The sequence below is a fragment of the Lytechinus pictus genome, unplaced genomic scaffold, assembly GCF_037042905.1.
Source record: "Lytechinus pictus isolate F3 Inbred unplaced genomic scaffold, Lp3.0 scaffold_19, whole genome shotgun sequence".
Classification (NCBI taxonomy): Eukaryota; Metazoa; Echinodermata; class Echinoidea; order Temnopleuroida; family Toxopneustidae; genus Lytechinus; species Lytechinus pictus.
This window is the reverse complement of record NW_026974140.1, coordinates 17543383-17568355: the sequence shown is the minus strand read 5'-3', so window position 1 is coordinate 17568355 and position 24973 is coordinate 17543383. Positions and strand designations below refer to the sequence as shown.

At 33.9% G+C, this 24973-nt stretch overlaps 1 protein-coding gene across 1 annotated transcript in view; it reads left to right on the top strand.

Moving 5' to 3' along the window:
* The window catches only part of LOC129260312 (tyrosine-protein kinase TXK-like), a 28760-nt gene extending 4656 nt beyond the window's left edge, over positions 1 to 24104 (top strand). The window contains exons 5-17 of the mRNA XM_054898315.2: positions 347 to 451; positions 893 to 1020; positions 10044 to 10115; positions 10739 to 10873; positions 11716 to 11846; positions 12909 to 12974; positions 13481 to 13655; positions 15219 to 15307; positions 15765 to 15898; positions 17015 to 17195; positions 18193 to 18353; positions 19132 to 19248; positions 19636 to 24104. Coding sequence (XP_054754290.2) covers positions 347 to 451; positions 893 to 1020; positions 10044 to 10115; positions 10739 to 10873; positions 11716 to 11846; positions 12909 to 12974; positions 13481 to 13655; positions 15219 to 15307; positions 15765 to 15898; positions 17015 to 17195; positions 18193 to 18353; positions 19132 to 19215 — 1461 coding nt within the window. The 3' untranslated portion in view covers positions 19216 to 19248; positions 19636 to 24104. The remainder of the gene's footprint in view (positions 1 to 346; positions 452 to 892; positions 1021 to 10043; positions 10116 to 10738; positions 10874 to 11715; positions 11847 to 12908; positions 12975 to 13480; positions 13656 to 15218; positions 15308 to 15764; positions 15899 to 17014; positions 17196 to 18192; positions 18354 to 19131; positions 19249 to 19635) is intronic.
* The last annotated feature ends 869 nt before the right edge of the window (positions 24105 to 24973 follow it).

Sequence of the window (24973 nt, the reverse complement as noted above, 5' to 3'; positions counted from 1 at the left end):
ACAAGTTTGGTGTAGACCAATCAGCTATATACTAAAATCATCTTTATAGAAGCTTTTCATAATGCTCAACTGGAATATCTTTGCAACATTATTGGCAGAGTGACAGTGCTTGTTGGCTAGTGCTGCAATTATTTTGTTCAGATTATGTTCTAACCTCCAAATGCAATCTCCACTTTCATTTTTAGTTTTGTTAATTGAAATATTTTGATATTCTATATACCTGAATCCTGACATTCTATATTGGTACAGGTATCTCCTTATACTATGCTATGGGTCACAGACTCATTACCAAACTTATTTTATCCTCATATATATTTTTCTATATTCTTTGTTTCATCATAACTAGGGGCCTCAACAAATCAACTTACCTGGAGTGCCTATAAACAACCAGAAACGACCTCCTAAACCACCAATACCCATTCCAAATCCACCTGTTACAGATAGACCAAAGGTGAATGATCAAGACTTTAATATGGGTTAGGGAATCATATAGAAGAAAATGGGAAGGCAAAATCAGAGATTTTCTTCATTTCTTCTAAGAATTTATGAAAAATCATTTATCCAAGATATTTAAAACATTTATTTGTTATTTAATAAAAAAAAACATGTTCAAAATATCATGCTCAATATACATTTTCAAAATAAATTATTATGAAAGAATAAAATTGAAAGGCAATTCAGATATTTTCTTCAGAAATTTTATAGAAAAATTGTTTGTTCAGGGAATTTTTTCAACATTGACTTATTAATGAAAAATTATGTGATTACGATGTCATGTTCAATATGCATTCTTAATATAAAAGCATTTTACATTCTGTCTCACCTTATGATAAAAAGCATTTTGTATTTACAATACAAACATGTTAATGATGGTGCTCATTGGTTTCCCCAGATGATAGTAATAGCCAAGTATGACTACGAACCATTAGAGAAGATTGATATACCATTGCAGAGAGGCCAGGAATACTCAGTACTCAATAACTCAAGAGAATACTGGTGGAAAGTCAGAGATAAACACGGGTAAGACAACAATTATTATTCAATATGAGTTCTTTATCATAAAGCTTGATGATTGATCATGTGGCTTATTTTTACCATTGATCATACAGAATACTCAATGCAGTCATCTTTAAAAATCGGCTTTATGTTTAATGGCCAATTCTTACAGTATCACCAAATTGGCCTCCTGGCTGGGTGTTTAATAAAGCTGTTTGTAAGTTAAGAGCGACTTTAAGAACGACTGGTGATCCTTTCTTGTGGTAAATGGTATATTCATTGGCAATGGTTAAGCGTGTAAGAAAAGTTCACCAGTTGTTCTTAAAGTCGCTTTTAACTTACGAACAGCTTTATGAAACGACCCCCAGGTATTAATTATATTAATCTGTCAGATGATCCTGGTAGAAAATGAATAAATGCTCAGTGACTTGCAAAATAAAGCATGGCATTATGATACTAGACTTATACATGTGCCCACATGTGCTTATCTGTGTTGCTAATTTTCAGCATACTTGTTTTCAGCTAATGAGTGTTTTTGTGCCTACTTGAGTTTGGCTTGTGACCTTGACTATGATGATGCATGAAATTTGCATAGTGCATTTTCTATAGGTGGTTTTAAACCGCCTCGATCATAAGAATCCCTGTTAAATTACGAGAACTTTTTTAGGCTAAAAAATTCCCATTAATTATTCCTGCATTCACACTGCCCCGAAACATATGCTTCGGGGTAAATTCCTGAAGTTAGGAGCATGCGCAGTATGGTCTGATAAGCAGGCAAGGCGTGAGATTCAAAACCACTAGCTCAGCAGCCACCCATGGCGCCCGCGCCCAACTACACGCTGGGCTAAAAGTTCCCGTAAATTGCTTTCACATAGCCAAAATACCTGCGACCTTGGAAAAATCCCCGCGAAAGTTCTCGTAATTTTGCCAAGTACCTACTATTTTAGTGGGTATTTTCTTTCGGGGATATTATGCGTAATTTGCTTTCACATTGCCAATATTACCTGGTATTTTCTGATCGGGTAAATTTCCCGATCAGAAAATATCTGGAACTGACGAACTTAGAGGCGGTCTGAAACCACCTAATTTGATTGAATGCTCAAGGTACTTCAACAAAAGGTATGGAATTAGGATAATAACTTTTTTATAAAAGAGCAGATTTCTATAATTGAAGCAAACATTGACTCATGTAGACAGTGATTAGTTACCCCAAAAAGGAAGTATGGGAGTTTGTATTCCTGAAATCTTGGGGAAGTGGGTTGTACAGGGTTGATAGAGCATGAGCATTTCTCTACAATTTCATGTATTGTAAAACATGTGAAAGGCCAGTGGTCTCTTGCATAAACTGGCCATCAGTGTTACCTTTGCAGTCATTTGTAACTTCCCTGGTTACAAGGCCCAGTAGCCAATCATAATCAGTGTTTCCATGGTGATTACATCAAAGGCGCAAGTTTCATCAAAAGTTTTCTGCATCAGGCAGAGGCCAGATTTGGGCAACATTTCAAGAAGAGTTTTCTTCGTGATTTTCACTGTCTTATTTACCCTCAGCCAATCAGATGCTCACATTTCAAGTAGCTTTTAGTGAAAATCTTTGACTATTTGCGCCATGAAAGACTCCCCTGGAAGATCTGTTTAATGATACATGGAGTTCATTCTGTTGGTTTACTTGTGTACACATATAAATTTCTGTTTGAATTGTGTGTAGTTTGTATGTCTATGTTGCTTAATCTGTGGTGTAGATCATTGCTCTTCAAGACATGTAGTTATGAAATTGACATCTTGATGAAATTCCCCAGACAATATTGATTGGAAATTAATAGATTGGGTATCATTTTGGAGTTAGTTAGTGTAGAACAACTTCCTTTAATGCACCCATCTCAGTCAATTATTCCTGTAGTGTGTCTGTTAAGAGCTTTATGTGTTAATTGTGATCAATTTGTTGATTCAGCCAGTGTTTACTCTTTAATCATCACATCAGGGTGATGGCGGTTAACACATCAAAGCTCTTATTTGTAACTAGCTTGGCATTTATAAAGAGACTAAAAATATACTTGAGCATTATAATAGTCTACTCTCCCCAGCAATATCCCTGACCGCAAAAAGGGGGATAGTTTTGATTCTGCTTGCTAGTATAATAAGGCTGTGTTTATGCTTCCACTTTTCAGGCCAAAATCAGCGTTTCCATACGTGATTAGTCCAAAACACGGTTGCGTCCATGCTTACTTTCATTTAAACGATGTTTCAAAACACCGATCATAATCTCACAAAAAGGTGCGTTTGTAAACGTCGTTTGACCAGAATCAGGCTTTCTGGGGAAGTATAAACAGAACCACGATCGTAGACGTGATTAAATGACGTCATTTGGTACATGCTTCCGGTGAGATGAAAATCCGCGGGCAAATACAGTCTCACTGCTCCATGGTCGCATGTTACCTCCACGGAATTATCTCTCATCTCCCTTGTTACATTTGCATGTGTGATAATTGATTAAAGTGCTATCACTACTCTTCCAATTTGTAATCATGATGAATGTTGAGGGATTTACAAAAAAAACCTGGAACATGAGTTATAATGAGGAGATATCGCCAGATGCCCCAGTACCATAAACAAATAGATGTTTTATTGTTTTATTATGTATACTTTAATATTCTTTATTTTACCTCACTATTATCCTCACCATGGTGGAAATTATATGGCTATGTCAAGTAGCTCCATGCAATGACTAAAATATTGGAAATTGTTCGATGTTTAAGTAACAGTCGACGTACCTTCCCAATAACAACACTCGGAAAAAACCACGTTTACGATCGGCGATTTGAAACGACGTTTGAAAACGCTGATTCTGTCCTCGCAATGGAAGCATAAACACACCCTAATACCCCCCAGAAAAACCCCAAATATTTAGATGTTCATACCCCCTTTCTTGCCGTCAATGTTCCTCCCCCACCCCCCTCTGTCTTTCCTTTACCCCTTCTATCTCTCTCCCTTTCTCGCTATCACTCCCCCTCCCTCTACTCCGTATCTATCTCCCCCTTCCCACTCTCCACTCCCCTCTCTTCAACCCCCCCCCTCCCCCTTCTCTCCCTCCACCCCTCACTCCCACCCCCTCTCTCTCTCCCACTGTCTAATACACTCAATCTCTTCTTGTTCACCTGAATAGGTTTATTGTCTATTCTGTAAAACAGGCTGTTCATAGTCATTAACTGACATGACATAGCACACATATTAATTGTTGGATCATCATAGTCTAAACACTTGTACATAACTTTGCAGGTAATGTACAGGGGCCGCGGAACGGTTTTCAAAGTGGGGGGGGGCTGACCATGCTAAAAATCACAATCATATGGTCAATTTTACGTTTTTGTACACGGTTTTGGAAAAAAGTGGGGGGGCTGAAGCCCCCCCAGCCCCCCCCCCCCCCCCCCCCCCGGTTCCGTGGCCCCTGATGTACATGTACTTTGATGTAACAGGTGTGATGATAACACATAAAGATTGATGCTGTCATTATAAGTGTGGTCATTATATAAGTGTGTAGGATTTAGTTGGTGTATTAATCCTTTAAGATGTGGTAATCAATATGATTTCCTGAAGAATAGAGGCCTACCCGTAGAATAAAAAAGAATTTGCATTCTAACTTCTGCTAATACTTGAACAGTACTGACCCTATAACATTTTTTTTACCATATCATATTTAAATTTTTGTTCCTTGAAACAGAGCTAGATTATTGTTTTTTTTTGCAGAAACCAAGGCACAAACATAGTACGTTTTCAGAGCACTGTAACTTGTAGGAGGCTTCCAAAGAAGAATACAAACACTTTTATTTTAAATGAGACAAGTGTGTTGCTATGTTAGCGTATAAATTATTATTTTTTTGGTATTTTTGAAACCCTCAGAATTTACCATAAAAAGGCAGCACCCAATTCATATCAGTCTTATAAGAATGATATTGTTTGTGATACAGCTCTCACTTTGAACCTACATGTAGTACGCTGTCCTATCATATCAGCACCTGTATACTCTTGGTTATAAATAGATCCGTCCTTGAGAAGAGACTAAAGACATTTGCTCTCATCATTTCAGATGTAGTCTAATGAATACAGACCCGCATTGATGCTTGAATATACATGTTATGGTACATATGAGAGTGGAAGGCCTGTCGTAGAACTTTTCTAGAGGCCTCTCATTATTTTATGACTGGGCTTTTATACAACTATGATTAATGTGGATTGAGAAGGAAAGGAGATGATCTTGTTGGATAGAATGTACTTAAGTGGCATGTGCTAAACACAGACCATGGGCTTTTCACATCATGACTCATAATGACTGGTTTAAAGGGACAGGTCAAATAGCTGTCAGATCTCAGAGTTCATGCCTCAAGCAGAGACATTGCATGGTTGTCATATTGAGGTGCCTTACAGTGATAAATAACCTGCCCTAGATTTAAATACATGTCAAGGTTCTTAAAATTAAATTATCTCATTTATAGGTCAGTGCCAGGGCAGAATGTAGGCCTATATTTTCAAATTGTTACAGTAAGAGTCACCTATATAGGAAATATTTAAGTTTGAACCTACAATTTTCAGTCTTGTGTAGAATGGTATCTCAAAGAACTATTTGGTTTCTCGCATGTCCATTACATGTATATATGAAGGAAATATGCGAGGAAAAATCAAGTGTGTACAGTGATGCAATTACCGGTAGGCAGCCCCAGACAGACTTAATCAAAACTACATTTTGGTGTTTGCTAATTTTTCATATGATCACTTGAATATCCATTCCATTTTTTGGACATGAAAGAACATGGTCAATAACTTGTTGATATTGTATGCACGAAAATTCTTCAAAATATTTATTCTGGAAAATTTCAGCATAATACTAATTGACACCTTCCTGTTTTGTTAACCTAAATTATATTCTACAAGTCTTGATTTCTTCAGGAACATATCCCATTTCACTTTTAAGTTTAGATTTCTTCTCTAGAACCTCACTGATTTGCTCTGCAAACATGGCTCAGTTCTAATTGACACGTTTAATTACCAGCATATTTACAGCATTTTGAAGAAAGCTTTATTTTCTAATTTTGTAATTGATATTCCAAACATTGTTCAGTTTCATTTTCAGTTTCAAGGTGCTTTTATTTCCCAGGTCATTTTTACAAAAGTCACAAACAGATTATATAGCTTCTTTTGAAAAAAAATATATAAACCATGATTTTCTCAAGAAAGGTTGATATGAACTCTTTATATTGTACAATATACATGTAATTGACAGGAGCAAGGCAGTAAATGATACTAAAGCAAACATGATTACTTAAAAAACATTGATCTCTCATGTATTAAATTCAAGATTGTCAGAGGTACATATACATGTACACTTTTATATCACTGCTTTACATTTTTATTTGTTTTTGTTTTTATTTTGTTAGTGGTAGTATATTGTGTAGGAAACCTTGAGATGAGTCCAGGATATTTAGGGGATTCCCCTTTTCAAATTGTATAATTACACATCCTATTTAATCATGTTTGCATTATTTGTAATAGAGTTGTTGAAAAAGGTGATAACATGGGGGTGTTGTTTGATCAGGGAACAAAATGAGATATTAGGAAAATGACATGTAAATGCAGAAGTCACCCTGATAATGATAAGTGAGAACTTGACATACATGTAGAGGATGTCAAAGTGAATTTGAAAAATAAAAAAATGTTATTTATTGTAAACCACCCCCCAAAAAAAAATGATTTGTAGTTTTTTTTAACTCACATTAATCTATTATTTAAATTTTCTACTATTTCTATAATTGATCACAATTTAAAAAATGTACATGTATAATAATAATCCGCTTTTATACAGCGCTTAATACATTGGAACGATGTGTCTAAGTGCTTTTCAGATATGTTATTACGGCGGTCATCGGATTCAATCAGTCATTCCCACACACAGTGTGTGCACATCCTCTACTCCCTAGGGAGTATTCCAGTCAGTCGCCGGTGAGGCGCACACAGTACTGGACAAGCTACAATGACTTTCACATCCTACCGTGTACCCATTTAGCACCTGGGTCGAGATGGCAAATTGTGGATTAATGCCTTGCCGTGGTGGGATTCGAACACACGACCCTCTGTTTAAAGGCGAGAGTCAGAACCACTACACCACGGCTCCTCCACATGTATTTTAGCTCAAATTTTGCTGATTTTTTCTCCCTAGATTATATGATAGATGGTGAACTCTCTCTTTAAATGTGAATAACAGAGGGAATAAACCACAGTTTCACAAACAACCTGTACTGACAGCACAGAAATGGTGTTAGCACTAACGATGTGCTAACAGAGGCCCTGTCATAACCGGTAATGTGGCAGCGATGCCTAATGTTACAACAATGCATTACTTACACATTGAAATAAATGTTTTGACTTCACAATCCGAAAGATGTGACTGGGCTTACTGTTAGCGCTCTATTAGGATAACAATGTTTCTGTGCGGCTGGCACTGATTAATTGACATTCACTTCAATACTGAAATTATTAATTGCATGTATTATCTAAAAGATTATTAGAATTTCATTTTTTTATTGAATACAGGAAGAATTACATGAATGTGAACATGGATTTAGTAAATCATGCCAAATTTTATTATTAACAAACATGTTTGGAAATCAAGTAATACAACTGTTGTAATCATGATTGAATGTCATAATACACACAGTATTTAGCATACATGTAATATAGGAATTTACATTCATTAAAAGAGAGAGGGGAGGAGAGCGTACTGAATTGTGCACCAAGGTTGCAACAAATGTAATTTACAATTTATTGATATCATACATGTATATAAATTCAACCATTGGATTCTTAAATCCATTTTCCTTTCTACAAACCATGTTTTATAATATGTCACTTAATTTAAAGTGTTTAATGTGGTTTAATTCACATTGATTGTTGTCTATATAGCATGAATGAAATAAAATTACTGGATCAAGTTTACTTTGATTGCGCTTGGTAGACGAGTTTGGTTTTGATAAGAAGTGCTATTAATGGTCACTCATGGTGACGTCAAACTAGTTTATAAATGTAGTTTCAATTGGAGATCTCTCTTAGTGGGTCGTCTTCATTCTAAAGTGATAATCACTGTGGTATCTGTACATGTTGATTGAACTAATACTAATACTAATACTTGTGTACTCTACTGATAATCATTGCCTGGGTTTGTTTATAATGAATTAAAAGCATGTTGAGCCATGGAGGTAGAATTACTCTGTGTATGGTCAAATCATTGTTGATAACATTTACATGATTATACCCATAGAAAGTAGAAAAGAATATTTTCACCTTGTTGGCAAAAGGGCTGTACATGTAGGTTGCGAATACCTATAAATCAATTTTCCACACAGCTTTATCAAGGGTGATAACAACTAAAACTCATGCAACACAAAATATGCATTACATGCAAGACTTAACGTCGTCCTGCCTGACCAACAGACATGGGAATTAAAGTATCCTAACGCCCTTCTGCCAGGCAGATGACAATATGTACTCTTGAGGTTCTACTGTATATTTATTTCCTGTTACTTACTTGAACCTATTAAAGAATAAAATAGTTTGTCATTGTACACTTATTGAGTAACATACTATGTGAGGGTTAACGAGCATAATAAGATGGATTTCCTGTAATAGGGGATCGATGGTTGGATTCAAGCGCTAAACATTGCTTCTTGTTAGTATTACATCAGAATGACCCATATTCTAATTGAACCCCTTCACTAATCTAGGCCAGCAGAGCTTACTCGAGCTGTCGTTTCCAATAACCGATATGTTAGTGTATATTGGCAAGGTTTGGTCTGATTGTTGTAAGATTAATGGAATCTCTCCAGCTGAACGAGACCCGTGAATCATCTTGAAATATTTCATACTGTTACATATAAGTCATAAATACCTAAGTACATAATAAATTGTTGAATTTCTTGAGAAACTTCTAGATTTTTCTATTAATATCTCAGAATTGGATTGCACTCATTTTAATCCATAAAATACTGATTGCTTTGTTGGGCAAGACCTGGGAATAATATTTTGTTTTTTGAAGAACACTCTTTGAAGTACTTGCCTATTAAATAATCAGTTACGTTATCAAACTTGTCTATTATTGCAACAATCGTATAATACAAGCTATTTGTTCTAGTCATGTGATAATGAATTCTACCTGTATGCTGAAAATGCATTGAAAATTGCTTACACAGACAAACATATGTGGGCATATTATTGCTTGAAAAAAAAACATATTTCAGAAGAGAAGTTTGCTGATTACTGAGCTATCATTCTTTTTCCAAGAGAAATATTGGTGCATAATTTTTATTTATGTACAACTCTTGGGTTTTCATTTGTTTGATTTTGTTGGAATCCATTTTGTAAACACAACCGCAAGTATCTTTTTTAACATTAAGGTTGTTAAACAGGAAGACTTTTGCTCTGTTTACTTCCTGACTGTTATCCCAAGGTGTGATTATATTACAATAATTCTTGATAATGATATATATCAACTTATTTCTTTTATCAGAATAAAAATAAACTTTTCATAGATGATGTGGTGTGCCTTACTCCAGGAAATAAAATGGCAAATCTTGGCCGTAATATTGTATCATCAGTGTTTCTACTATATACTGTATGTAGAAGGCCTATACGGAAGACAATAAAATAACCAAATATGACAAATTCCCTCTATCATGTCTATATATAAAAAACACTCAAAATAACAGAGGTATTCAATGTAATTGATTGCAAAATATTGCTGCTCTTTCAATCCCTATAAATACTAAAAACATCTGGAAATATTTTAAAACTGACAAGGAGTGTGTACCACTCACTTTATAGAAAAATCAACTAATTGGATGCATTTTGGTATGAATATTTTGATCTTACATTATGCTCTACTCTTTTCTGTAACATTCCCTTGCTCTCTCTCCCTCCCTTACCTTCATTGTCTCTTTACCACTCACCCTCGCTCTCCTGTCATTATTTAATTTTAATTGTCTTGGTTTTTTTTCTTATATATTCAGGCGTGAAGGTTTCATACCCAGCAACTATGTAGAAGAAAAGAGTAAATATTCAACAGGCCTAGAAAGATATGAGTGAGTATCAACTATTAAAATTAATGATAGACATATAATGTACTTTTCAAGCATATTAGTGAAGGTTGAGGAATAACAGATGATGTTTTTCATTGTACTTGAAATATTCATAAAAATATACTTGTGGTGTCACTTTTGATATAGGAATCATGTTTTTTATTCTTTATATTCAGGAAATGTGACTTTTCCAAAATATATGTGTGATAGCTTTTTTTTTCTTGAAGTATTTTTTCTATATGTACAGGTTTTACAGACAAGGCAAAAAAAATAAATTGAGGAAATTTGTTTGGATAAATAGCAACCATATTATTTATTCAACAATCAGACATGTTTATCTAAGGCTTTGACAAACAAGTGCCAATGTAATGAAATATTCTTTATTTAAAGTGGTAATTCAGGATGAAAGTAATATGATTTGAGAGTAAAATTAAATTAGTTTAATACTGAAAATTTCATGAAAATCAATGCAGTTTGGCATATTTATGTTTTAGCATTATTTTGTTTGATTCATATTTTCTATGTTAAAGCTTACTTATATAATTATTTAGTTAAATACTCTTGTAATGAATTATGTGATAGAAAAACACAAGTTTTGAAACTATTTCCTCCATTTCTTTTCAAAGCTGGTTTAATGGAACCTGGTCAAGACAAAGAACAGAACTTGAACTCAAACAAGAAGGCAAAGAAGGCTGTTTTACTGTCAGGAATTCAAGACAACCAGGATTGTGTACACTCTCAGTATTAGCCAAAGAAAAAGGGTAAGTACAGCATGATTAACCCATTGAACATGTTTTGATCTCACTATTGTACATAATTTCCATAGACCCTACAGATATCTCAGGCATAACTCTCACTTGGTTGATAAAACATGGTTGTTTCTTTAAAAATCTGTTTGTAAAGTTATACACAGCTACATGAACACCAGGAAAGCTTTTCATTAAGGAATTTTGACAGTGATTTTCACTTACTAATCAGATGCATGGATTTGCAGTAGCTTATAACATCTCTCAATTAAAATCACTACTCCCCTGGAGTATGGCAAGCTAAGCAAGCATGTTTGAACTCTTGTAATTATATCAGCTTAGTTGAACTATGCTGATGTGTATTCACTCCAATTTTCTTAACTTTCCTTGTTAGTGCCTAGTATATTATCTGCCTGAATTTAAAACAAATTATATAGAAGAGAATTTCACAGTTATCGAAATTATCAGCAAAAACTCCTGAGCTAAACATATTGGCACTTCATAAACAGTTTGTGTACTTACACAGGACTTTAGAAATGACTGGGGGTCCATTCTATATGCTGGTAGCTGTTAGTAGGTTACGTACAACTATTGACCCTTTCTGGTGCTAAATGAGACAACTCAAACTTTCAATATTTAAAAAAAAGAATGGAAGTCAATTTTTTATAATTTTCATCAAATGTTGACATATATTAGACTTTGCATTCAAATGTTTTTTTATCAACAGTGTTAATTTTAAAATGTCAGATGTCAATTTAGCTGATGAATATACAAATAAATTATTTTAAAATACCATAATATGAATTTGAGTGGTTATCAGTTTTGACTCACCATATCTTATTTCTTTGTGTATACAGACCAGGAGGAGAGGACGTAGTTAGACACTACCACATCAAACAGAACTCACACAAAGAGTTTTTTGTATCTGAGAAACATTGTTTTAGAGATATGGCTAAACTCGTTGAATACCATCAACACAATGCTGGAGGTAAGAAGTTATTGAATTATAATGATATTATGAAATATTTAAAGATATCCTTTCTGCTATCCTTCTCTTGAATGGTCTCTCAGTGATAAACCATAGCTGATGATTAAAGATACAAATTTTCAGAAGCCAAATAACTTTCAAACAGATTGTATGAGAATGAAATAGTTTTTCACTTACATTTTAAAGCAAGTAACATCCATCCACATCTTTCTAGGTATTGAAATTATGTTAACGTTCTTCTCTTTATTACTGTACTCTACATTACAAACCAAATTAAACATAGTGCCATCTCTTTATCCCTCTCCCTGGAAAATATATTGAACAAATAAGGGATAAAATGATTGAGTGATAAAGAATCATAATTACATTACCAAGAATAAATGACATGGCCTGGATTATGCATTTACGTAAATACGTAAGAAAACATACCTAAAGATCATTACTATTTCATATTGCCTATGCAAAATGTGTTTCTGTTTAAGTGACATATTACACGACTGGGATATAATATGTATGTTTCCTTTATAATCTTTAAATGTCCTCAAATCTCATAATGTATTTTACACGAGGTGAATATCAGGTCAAAGCATTTGCAATATAAACAGGATTTCCTCGTCCATGCCATTCTTTTAGTCTATATGAATAATTTGATAAATATTACAATTTGTTGGAAGCAAGCCTATTCAGGTTATGATTGCATGTCCTGACTTATTGTATGGTTTGCAAGTATATTACTGATGTGCTTTGGCAAGAAATTTACATTTGCAACCATAAAAGGTTTGCAATGGGTTGCAAATATGAAAGACTAATTTTGTTTGGTTCCTAGTCAGTGCTTTGATCAGAATGTATATTCAACACTGATAGTGATTGGCTGGCCATGTGAGGTAATTGGGTAGCTGGTAAGAAGAAATGCTTGGATTCTTAGATTTTCACATCATAAAGGCTCACACTGAGATGTTGATTATAGGCTCATTTAATGAACAGAAGTAGTACAAATGGTTTATTCTCATTTCATTGAATATATCCATATTTTTCGTCTTCTTTCATTTTGATATGATATAGGTCTAATAACAAGATTACGTAATCCACCAGGGTTCACGTTACCAACCACAGCAGGTCTTGGATCTAGTAAGTACACACAACAAGTTCTTACTCACAGTATGATGTGAAACTTTTATTGTTATTCAAATACTAGTTTCTTTTAGACTTACATGTGTTAGCTAAGACGAAACCTGCTGTCTTGATAAGACATCAGGTTATTTGGGGGGCTGAAGAGAAAAACTTAAAGGATTATTAAAGCTGAACATGTATGATTTACTAGAAAATGGGAAAAACTTTAACAGATCTAGCCTATACTTTGAGCAAAATATTCTGTCATCATGCATTGATTATTTGCTTGTATTTGAAAAAAAAAGTTTATCATTTTTTAAGGAATTTTGAAGAAAAGTCCCAATATTGGAAGTACTCAGTTCTAATCAGCTCTTCATGTACACATTGTTCAATTCCTACTGTTTTGGTGTTACTCTGTATTCATGTACACAAAATATTATCATTTTTAACTTTCACTTTATTAATTACTTTTCTGTGATTTTATATAAATTATGGATGTCAATATAATTGATTTCTTTTTACAGCCAAGTGGGAGATCAGTTGGTCAGAGTTGAAGATATTACAAGAGTTAGGAAGAGGTCAATTTGGTGTTGTCCATTTGGCTAAACTGACCCATAACAACCGGTTTGTAGCGGTCAAGAGAATGCAAGAAGGATCTATGTCAGAAGAGGACTTTATTGATGAAGCTAAAGTTATGAAGTAGGTATCATCTTTATTATGCCATCTTGCATTACTATGTTAAAATATGGTAAATTCCTGTTTATCTTTAGAAGTATGATTACTGCAGTGTTGAAGATGATGATTGTTATTGTAGCAGTGTTGATTGTGAAAACGTTAGTTATGATGATGCTATTGGTAATGATGTTGATGATGATGGTACTTGTGATGATGAAATTATTAGTGTCCTATTGATGATGCTGTTTAGGCTATGACTTTAATATAATTTTTTTTTGATAGATTAATTAATTTCAGCTAGTAATATGATAGTTAATAGGAACTGGCAAGATACATTCCTTAAATGCACTGAGCACTGGTTGCAGCCGCTCAAGTTAAATCTGGGGTGACAGCAGGGTGCGACATACCTGCTTGCCCGGGGCAAGTGAAATTGACGTGCGGGCAAGCATTTTTCAAAGTCAATTGCCCGATCGGGCAAGTTCTTGCCCTTTTTTGTTACATATCTATTTTTATTTCCTGATCCTTTCTCTCTCTCTCTGTTCATTTTCTTTCTTTCCTTCTTTCTCTTACTTGCCTTCTTTATTACATTTCCTTTTTTTATTTCCTTCTCCCTTCCACTCGTTTTTATTTTCGTTTTTTCTCTCCTTCTTTTATTTTCTTCTTTTTTTTCATTCTGGCCTCCCTTCATTCTTTCCTCCCTCTCTTTCCTCCTTTCTTTCTTTCATTATTTATTTAATTTTGTCCTTCTTATTCTTTTCCCTTATACTTTCTTTCCCTTTCTTCCTTCATTCCTTCCGTCCTTCCTTCCTGTCTTCTTCTTTCTTTGTTTCTTTCTTTCCAAGAATGAAGGAAACATTTTCTTTTCTTCATTCTTTCTTTCCTCCTCCTTTTTTCTTACTTTCTTTTTGTCTTTCTCTTCTTTATTTTGACTTTCACTCATTCATTCATCTTCCCTTTTTTTTTTTTCTTTCTTTATTCAATTCAAAGAATGACGGAAACCTTTTTATCTATTTTTATTCTCTCTCTCATCCTTCTTTTATTAGAACTTTCTTCTAACACTGTGTAGCCTTCTCTCTTTATCTTTTTTTTTTGTCGATTGTCCTGTATTTCATTTTGTGAAATCTGGTCACCCTGGCCAGGACTCGGCTTTAACTTCAAACCAAATAAACAATGAGTCGTCAGACTAAAATAGGCGACTTTTGTCGTCGTGATTGGCGACCAGAACAACTTGAACAAGATTCAAGAAAAAGACATTCCAAGGGCAGCGCCGGTAAATCAAGTTCAGCCAAGACAGAAAAGAATAATTAAGAGCAAAAGAATTTTTGAAAAAAAATTGGGCAAGCAGTTTTTTCTATCGGGCAAGCAAATTTTTTTATCATTTGTCCAACAGGGCAAGTGATAATTTTTTTTTTGTAGAGGCCTGAACAGTATGCCTGGAAATGGATTATGTAGATAGGTGACGCTTTATAAATGTCTTTAATCAGTATTATTATTTACTACTATCACATGATTTATTATTAATCAAATAAATAATGTTTTACCTGATAAAAATACTGAGTTGATGTCATGAATCTTCCTCCCTTGCAGAGAATTACAACATGAAAACCTTGTACAGCTATATGGTGTAACATCAGCACAAAGACCAATGTGTATAGTCACAGAATATATGTCAAAAGGTAAGACACCAAATTACAAACAAAATTGTGCTTACTTCATTTATTGGATGGAATCTATTGAAATGTTATTAAAATACTCTACTCATACATTGTTGTAGATTTAAGGGCCCCAAATGATTATGTTTCCTCCCTAAAAGACTTAAAGAATATGTTTGCATGATGAGGGCTGTACTGTGGTAGCACATGTATTTATCATACTCTCTCTATATACAATTATTATCTATAATCTGTAACTTGTATTAGATTAGAACCAATGTTGGGTAAGTTAAGAATTACATTCTGTCCAGCACATTTTGAAGTAGTTTTGTCAAGTTGAAAAATTATGAGGTTTTTCAAAGATTTGTTTCTTATCAGATTCAATTAAAAAAAAGTGTTGCATCATAAAATACTGTAAAACCATTAATATACCACTCTCACCCACCACACCCTTCTCTACCACCTGTTACACCTACCACAGGTTGCCTGTTGTCATACCTCAGAACACACAAGTATATGTTATTAGAGAGCACCTCAATACTCATCTACATGACCCAGCAGGTTTGTGCTGGGATGGCCTATCTAGAATCAAAGCACTTCATACACAGAGATTTGGTAAGTTGATACACAACCTGGGCCCTGTGGCATTAACAAATACAATAAATCAATATTTATAATTGATTGTAACTTTGGATTCATGGTGGACATAGGCTAGTAGTTATGCTTAATCATACATTTGATTCCATTTTTTATTATTATGAATAGCTCAATGTACTCTGCCTATAAGATTTTGAATTGATTTAAATCGTCATGCTCAAGACGAGTTTTATCTTTGAACTTGAAAGCACAAAGAGATGCTTGGGAAGTGATATGTTCTATAAAAGAATGGTAGTAGTATTATCTTTAGATATACAAGAGTTAAAATAAAAATCAAGTTGAATTTTATTTTATCTACATACCTTAAAGAGATAACAGTTATGATCATTATTGATGTTATCAATGTAACTAAAATATTATACTATTAATCAATTCTAAGTTAAGACTGATTTTATTTTTAATGTTTTGATCCAAAGTATAAGACTTGAAACCAAATAATTTGATATTGCATTTTATTTGAATTCGTGAGAAATAAGATCAAAATGAAACTTCAAATTGAGATTTCACTCATTTTTTTCTCAGTAAATACAGGGTCCAAAGTCTGATAATACTTTCTATGGACAAGGTTGTGCGTTTAAACCACTTTAATTAATTATGATAACTTGTTGATTTATTATAATGACTTCATTCATTAATTAAGTTGAGAGGACCAATTACCCTTACTACACATCTTATATTTCCTGAAAAGGAAAGATTAATGACAGTATGTGATCAGACAATGAATAATAAAGTTCAACAATATTTGACTGGAAATTTAAATTTTCAACTGCCTTTTGGATATCCTAAATTACCTGATTCATGTGCATCAAAGTCATGTGTGTGTACAAAGAACAAGAGAATCTCACCCTTTAAGTTAGAAATCAATAGAAATATAAACATTGATAATAATGATTATATAGAGAATTTTCATATTTCTTTATTTGTCTCTGACAGTACAAAAATATAGACAATTAATTGCCTAACATATGAACTTCAGGTGCATCTCACTCTAAAAAAAACTATGATGTATTTCAAGCAGGTTATTTTAGTTTACATGTGATTTAATTATGTCATGTACGATGATATCGTTTTCAGGCTGCGAGGAATTGTCTTGTAGGTGATAAGCATATTGTCAAAGTAGCAGACTTTGGTCTTACAAGGTATGTGATGGACGATGAATACACCAGCTCAGGGACTAAGTTTCCCATCAAGTGGGCTCCACCTGAAGTACTCCATTATACTAGATTTAGCAGCAAGTCAGATGTATGGGCATTTGGTAAGTCACACTCAGAGTTCTTCATGCAGTAGTAGTTAAAAAACAGAGATTACTAACTTTTCGTTTAATGTCTTTGAAGTGTGTGAGAAGGAATCAATACAAGAAAACATTCAACAAAATAGTAGACCTTAAAGCCATTCATGGGAAAATGTCATGTAAGCATTATAAGGATAAGAATAGTACTTCAATACTTGTGATGGTAGTTTTGTACTCTTGAATAATCAAAGTGCTGAAAATTATCTTATGAATCCAATGATGGTAGATAAGTTAGGACTTAAGTAATGAAAGTCATACAAGTTTTTGAGAAGGAAGAGTAAACCTTAAGAAACTTGTGATGGAGAGATGAAAAGGTGTCTGCTGATACAAAGGAAACAGCAATAAGATGACTTGGATCATCTTAGAGCAAGTTGTGGTCCATAGATTTGAGACTATTGGTTCAGAATAGACACTTTAGGAAGGATAGATCGTCATTTCTTAAAACCCTCTAAAGATTAAATGCTTGGATATCTTCAATTCACAAAAGAGGTTAAACCTGGAGGGTTACAAAACCATGGGCTTTACATATTTCATGTTTGATTCAACACATGCACTTAGAAAGGTCCAATAATGAATGCATGCATAATTGAAATTAGTATGACTTCTGCATAGTCCATGGTCTTGTACCCGTTCTGGTTCACACCTCTTGTGAATTTGGGCTTTAGGTTTACAGTAAGCACATACACCCTTGGGATGACTTGTATGAAGGGTTTAAGAAATATAATATAGGTGCTGAATTTATCCTTGGATCTGTCATTGCAGTATTTGATGTATTCTAAGCTATGAAACAATCTTGATTTGTTGTAATCTAACAGCTATCTTGATACATACTATTATAGAATTTGTGTTGATGTTTAGTAATCTTTGATGTGTTGGTTTAGTTGGTAGAGCGTCCGTCTCACAACCGGAAGATATTTTGAACAATAAAATATAGATTTGCATTTATTTTAAATCCATGCAGGGATCCTGATGTGGGAGGTGTTCTCTGGTGGCCTAGCTCCGTACCCTGCCATGAGTAATGTAGAGGTCGTTGATCATGTCACAAGACACGACTATCGTATGGATCGACCTGATCATTGTCCATATCAGATGTACAGAATTATGAATGAGTGTTGGAGAGAGGTATGTTATTCAACTATCTATCCCTTTTCACCAAGAATTACTAGTCCTATTCTATTATGCCATATTAAATATTTATTATCTATACAAGGCATTTAATGGTGCCTATGTAGAACATATTACATGAAATGTCAAAATCTGCCAAATTCTTGTAGGTTTATGTACAGAACTTGCTGTTTTGTTTGAAACGATATGTATTTTTCTCATATTGTGTTCATAGATGCGTTACTCAATTTTATCAGACTTACACACCTCCTATTTTCTCGTGTTTTTATGCAGTATTCTATGATACCCATAGTTGATTTTATTTCTGTGATGTGTCATCACATATAATATTGCTATCCCAAATTTCAATATTTATGTACATATTTGATCTTATATATTTACGGTAATTAAAACAAAATTAATGTTATTTTGTCCTTTTTGTATGTGCTTTCAGCATTTCTGTAGATGGATATGCCATGCTTTTTAGACCTGACACAACATCTGCTCCGGGCTTTATTTCATCTAAGATATAGGGTTAGGGTTGCAATAGGGTTTTATGTTTAATATGTTTAGGGTTAGGTTTAGGATAGGGTATAGTGTTAAATCCAGGGCTGAAGTTGGTCATTCGATCAGCATGTGGAATTTATAGTGGAGCAATCGTCACCAAAGCAAATGTCATGGAACCTTTTTAGATATTGTCATGTTTATCAATTTTGTCAGTGTTATTATTATCATTCCAAATGCTGTCATCAATATTATTATTACCATTATCAATATTGCTATTTCTTCTAACCAGAAACCAGAGCATAGACCATCATTCAACTCCTTGACTGGTAAATTAGATCAATTAACAGAAAGAACAGAGGTCCATCATTCATGACACCAATAACAAAGCTGATCAAACAACAAATGGGTGAGTTAAAGAACACCTCCCCCCCCCCAAAAAAAAAAAAAAAAAAGCTACATAAATCTCAGAATCTTTGAGAAGTAGAGAATGATTTGAAATATAAGTGAAGTCATAGGTTTGAATTTCTCGGCTTTCAGCTTTTAGTTTTTTAACTTATTTGATTTTCATCACCGTTCTTTATATGTTTGATATGTTATTGAGGAATAACTTTAAATGCATTATTCATAAATGAATCAGTTGAACAGATATCAAATTATTTATATATTATTTTATTTGGATCAAGAAGGAATACTCATGAGATTTATTATCAATTTGTATCAGATGACTCTTAGATTTAATAGTGTAATATGCAACATTTTAATTTCTCAATTTTCTCTCCCTGTGTTTTTGCAGTGTGCTAAGGTGTGCATCTCCGATAACCACAGTTCATTGCATCAAGAAGAGAGTGTCCTAGTCTTTGGTGTCCAGTCACTTTATTGAAATCAGAATCTGATTAGTGTACATGGTTCATCATTTGGTTGAGGTGATATTGCTGCTTCCAATGTATCATCAATTTACTAGGAACATTATATGTACTAGTCTCGGTGTCCAGCCACCTTTGATCAAGACATCAAGACTCTATCATTCTACTTGAGAATGTAGACATGTTCGACATTATTCAGAAATGCCTAGAATGAACCTGATGACGTGTAGAATAAAGCAGAACACCCATGTTGTTTTCTTAATCCGATGATAATGAATGGGCCATGAGAAACTAAGTGATGAGCTTGGATTTGGATTTCAACTGAGTTTGTTTCACTCTATGATCTGGATAGAAGGGGCACCTCCTTCAAACTGAATGTCAGCATTAAGTGTTTCCAAAGATTGCAGCTGTTATTTGACACCAATCTTAGTCTTGTAGGACAGACCCTGATTTGTAAGCCTTGATGTGACCTTGACCAAGCCTTGGGAGGTGATGTGTGTAATTATTGATGACTCTTGGATAGGACTGTATTGAGTGTTAGGCTTCGTAGGGTGACTCCAGAAACAATGTGATTGTTGAAGGCTCCAGCCTACATACCTCAATCTTGCTTCCATCAATGTGTAGCTTTAGTTTCATTCATTTGATAACCCTTTTGCCAGAGTCATAGAAATTGAACTTGCGAATAATGGAACCGGCCCATTCACGGCAATAGCCCTTGGGGCACCTACTACCAAGACCAACGTTCTCAACAGAACATATCATCATATGATGACAATGTTACCAGCAAAGTTGGTTTTCATGCAGGTAGCCAATCAATGACCCCTCCGCATATGACTGGGCCGATTCTCTGATCCATCCACATATGGCATCAATACTAACAAGTGGTACAGGGTCACTACATCATTCAGAATAAAATGCTGTAATAATAAGAGCTAAGGTATTGTAATATTTCATGGACTTATATGTAATGTTGATACTAGCCAATAATACCATCTCAGATACTAGTATACACTTAGGCTGCATTCTTTTTATACTGATATTGATGAGGTATTTCGTTATTTTACATGTTTGCTCAATAATATTTATTTTTCTACCACGACACAACTCTCATCACAATAAGGAACTATATGTTACTTGTAAAAACTTTTTGTACACTTTATCATTCACATTTTATTTGCACTTATGATACTCGTATTGTGTGTGTCATGCTATATCACTGTTGTGAGAAATCTGATTAAAAATCTAAATACATTCCTCCTAAATGACAAATTAGTGTAAAATCAACTCTAAAAAAGGATTAAAAAGATAAGAGAAAGCAGTAACAATTTATAAGTTGTATCTGCGGAATAGTGGACTCCATGCAAGAAAAGAACAAAGAACAAGTTTTCAGTTTCAGTAAATTACATTGTGCACTAGTGAATGTCTTTATGTATTCCTGTATTGTACTCCCATAGTCCCACCGATACTACCAGGCTAGATTTGACTGGTTTTACCTAAAGAGGACCATCCCCACTGATAATCATGTACTAATACTGTAAACACATGCCGAGGAAGCTAGACAGATGTGGTGCTTGTTAAAACATTCCTGGCTGAATAGCTAGCACACAACTAGCAGTGATAAGGTATAAGATCAATATGCATATTCTCCAGTTAGCTTTCTGTAATAAGTAGTTGGGACCTTGTAGGATTCCTGCAAGTTACCATTGCATGGCAAAGTTACCATAATGATAACTTTTATGCAACAGGGCCCTGACCCGCTGTGTTGGATCTCCCTGAAATTAATCATCTCTATTTTCTAGTACATATGAAAAGTTGTTTTGTTCTCAAATTATCAGAGCATTTATAGCAGATCATGAAATGAAGTGAATTGATTGGGGTGTCATGTAAGAAAGGATGGATTGCTTTGGGGGGAATATCATTTTTCTCATATTTTTATCATATTGATAATATCCAGACTCTGTTTCTTATATTGAAATTGTGCATCTTCTAGAATTACTTAAAAATAAGTTGGCTATCAGGGATAAGAGTGTTCACCAATTACCAAGAATGGTGTTCTAGTCACTTCAATGATGTAATGATGAAAACTTGTTTTTTTTTTTGTTGTCTTTGGCAAATTATACCACACCACATTCTGAAACAACACCTTTGGATCGAATAAGTGAAGAAAACTAGACTAGTATTAAAGTGCTTTGTAACTGCAAGGAAAATGGTCTCTACCAAAATTCTTGCTATGTATTAGGTTAGATTGGTTTTGTTCCCAATTTTCAACCTCAAGCAGAATAGTATGAAAGATCAAGCGTTTTATTCAATTCCAGGGTTTTTTCCCATCACTTTTTTTCAAAACTTACTGTCTTCTTAGTAAAGTTGTTTAACGGTCTGACATGCGCAGTCTTCCAATGATATTCATTGGTTTTATAAGTAAAAAGTAGTGTTCTGCATCTTAATTTTTTCTCTCTAATCAGCGAACCAACTTTCCTTCCTATCTTCATATTTTGACAGTCTGCAGTATGAAATACTTTGAAGGACTGCTTGTATGTACTTTCAACTCAATAGATTATTTTGCATACCTTTGTAACTATGCAAATATATATCATATGTACATTTCACAATAAGGATGGAGATTTTTTTTAGTTACTTCCACATTTCGATGTCTTTGTCTTTTCAATTTTGGGGCATCTTTTTATAGCTTTTATATATTTTGAATTTGAAACTCATTTGGTTTCTACACAAGCAATATATTATATTTTTATAGTGTGTCATACAGCTGCAGTTGAATATTTTTCATATTATGTTGCATAATCAGGTCTATGATTAATTTGTGAGCCTTTTTTATATACATCTTAAGATTGAATTGTTTCAAGAAACTATTTCATTCATCTTGTGCCAACATGCAAATACAAGAAAATCGTGTGAACTGAAAATTCTTTATGTTTTATATAAACAAATACATACGTTATTAAAATTTCACAGGTCGTAGGCAGCCATGTTTTTGTTAGTGTCAGAAGATGGAATTTCATGGCCCTATAGATGCTATCAATGTTTGTGGTGTAAAATAAAGCCTCGGACAAAGCACTGCAAGTGAGCACTGCAAGTGTCAAATGCCCTTAAAATAAGTGAAATTACAAGTGGTGTATTCAATCACTGGCATGTTTGTGAACGGTTATATTCTCACTGATTATTTATTAATCTCAAAATTATTCATGCATTAGTTCTGACATTAAATTTTTAATCACAATAATGCAAGAGCTATTAAAATTGTATCATCATTCCATGACATTTTTTTTTCATACTCTTTCTATTTTCATTAGTCCTTTTTTAAATTGAATGTCACTTACAGGCATATCAGACTTCATAGTGTCTGGGCTTCAAAAACCAAAAAAAAATATTTTGTTGGTACAAATTAAAAGTATGAAGGATGCACCATGAGTCATTCACCATAACACTTTTATTAAAATTGCTCTCTAGATGTTTGATGTTATTTGCTATTAATTGTGAGCAGGTTACTATCAAATTCAACTAATGATGATTACTCATAGATGCTATAATGCATTCATACGTATATAGTATGGTCTACCCAATGGATTATTGAGAGGTACATTGTATTACTCCTGATATAATGCTAGCTACTGTTTTCAGAATGTAGTACATTCAAAAAATTAATCTTTCTGAATATCCTCCAACCTCTACTGGATTGAACGCAGCACAATGTGGATTAAATACAAGGTCATATCAACTCCGCTTTTGACAGTCTTGTTCTTTGGAAAGGTACTTTAAAGTAGACTAATCCTTGTTCTGATTGTAAGAGGTAAGATTGCAAACACTTTCTAAGGAGCAACTCTAGCAATACCTTGTGATTTCATTCTTGTTATTGACATTTGTTATATTTTCATGTATTTATTACTGATTGGTCTGACTATTGGTGTTGCACTTGTCGTATAAGTATCATATAATCATTTCAAATCATGTCATTTTAATCCTGCCATTAATTATGTAGAAGTTGTAATACTCAGAAAGATGTAAATTACTTATCAGAGCAACTAATATTGCTTTTTAAATGTCTGTAATAGTAAGATGGGTGAATATTGCATGTCATATATGATTATCCCTGTTGTTTGGTGTATCATGATGTGTGATTTGTATAGCTTGTGATGTAAATTGATTAATTTGTATATGATGTCAATTCTCCTTGTACTCCTTGTAAAGTCTTATATAATGGCTACATACAATCACTTTATATCTGTAAATATGATCTCATATAAATATATCTATATATAATATGCATCAGCGTTTTGTAATTTTTAGCGGTGCATGTATGATAAAGGGCCTATATGATCAGATGAGATTGATATCAATGATGAATAAAATATCTCATGATGGGTGAGAGGTGAACAATTTCAAATGTGTTTAAGATCTTTGTCATGTTATGAAGAACATGTAATACATTTTATAGAGTGAGAGAAAAACATGTATAAGAAAGATGATGTTGATTCTGGTGCTGAATATGACGATTAAGATGATGAGGTTATGGTACTACTGCTGCTGCTGCTGCTGCTGCTGCTGCTGCTGCTACTACTACTACTACTACTGCTTCTACTACTACTACTACTACTACTACTACTACTACCACTACTGCTGCTACTACTACTACTACTACTACTACTACTACTACTACTACTACTACTACTACTACTACTACTACTACCACTACCACTACCACTACCACTACCACTACCACTACCACTACCACTACCACTACCACTACCACTACCACTACCACTACTACTACTACTACTACTACTACTACTACTACTACTACTACTACTACTACTACTACTACTTCTACTACTACTACTGCTGCTTATGATGGTGGTGATTGTGGTAGTGACAGTGATGATGAAGATGGTGGTGTTGGTGAAGACGATGATGATGATGATGACAGTGGTAAAATAAATAGATTCTAAAGTTAGTTGTTAAAAGAAATCAAAACCAAAGGAGAGAATCAATCTTAAAAAATAAAATGAGAGGATCAATAGAAAAGTAGTTTTATCAAACTTGGTTATGAAATAAGAGGGTAATATGAGTTTGAAAAGTCTTGTACTTTCTACGGGGATCCTCAAATTTGCAAACATGCTTCAAAATGGCTGGTTTTGTGGATAACTATCCATTTGTTACTTCACCCTCCCAATGATACCCTACTCCATCAATGGACTTTCATCTGAAATCTTGAAAGAAACATGTTTTTTTTTGTTACTATGTTTATAGCTTCAC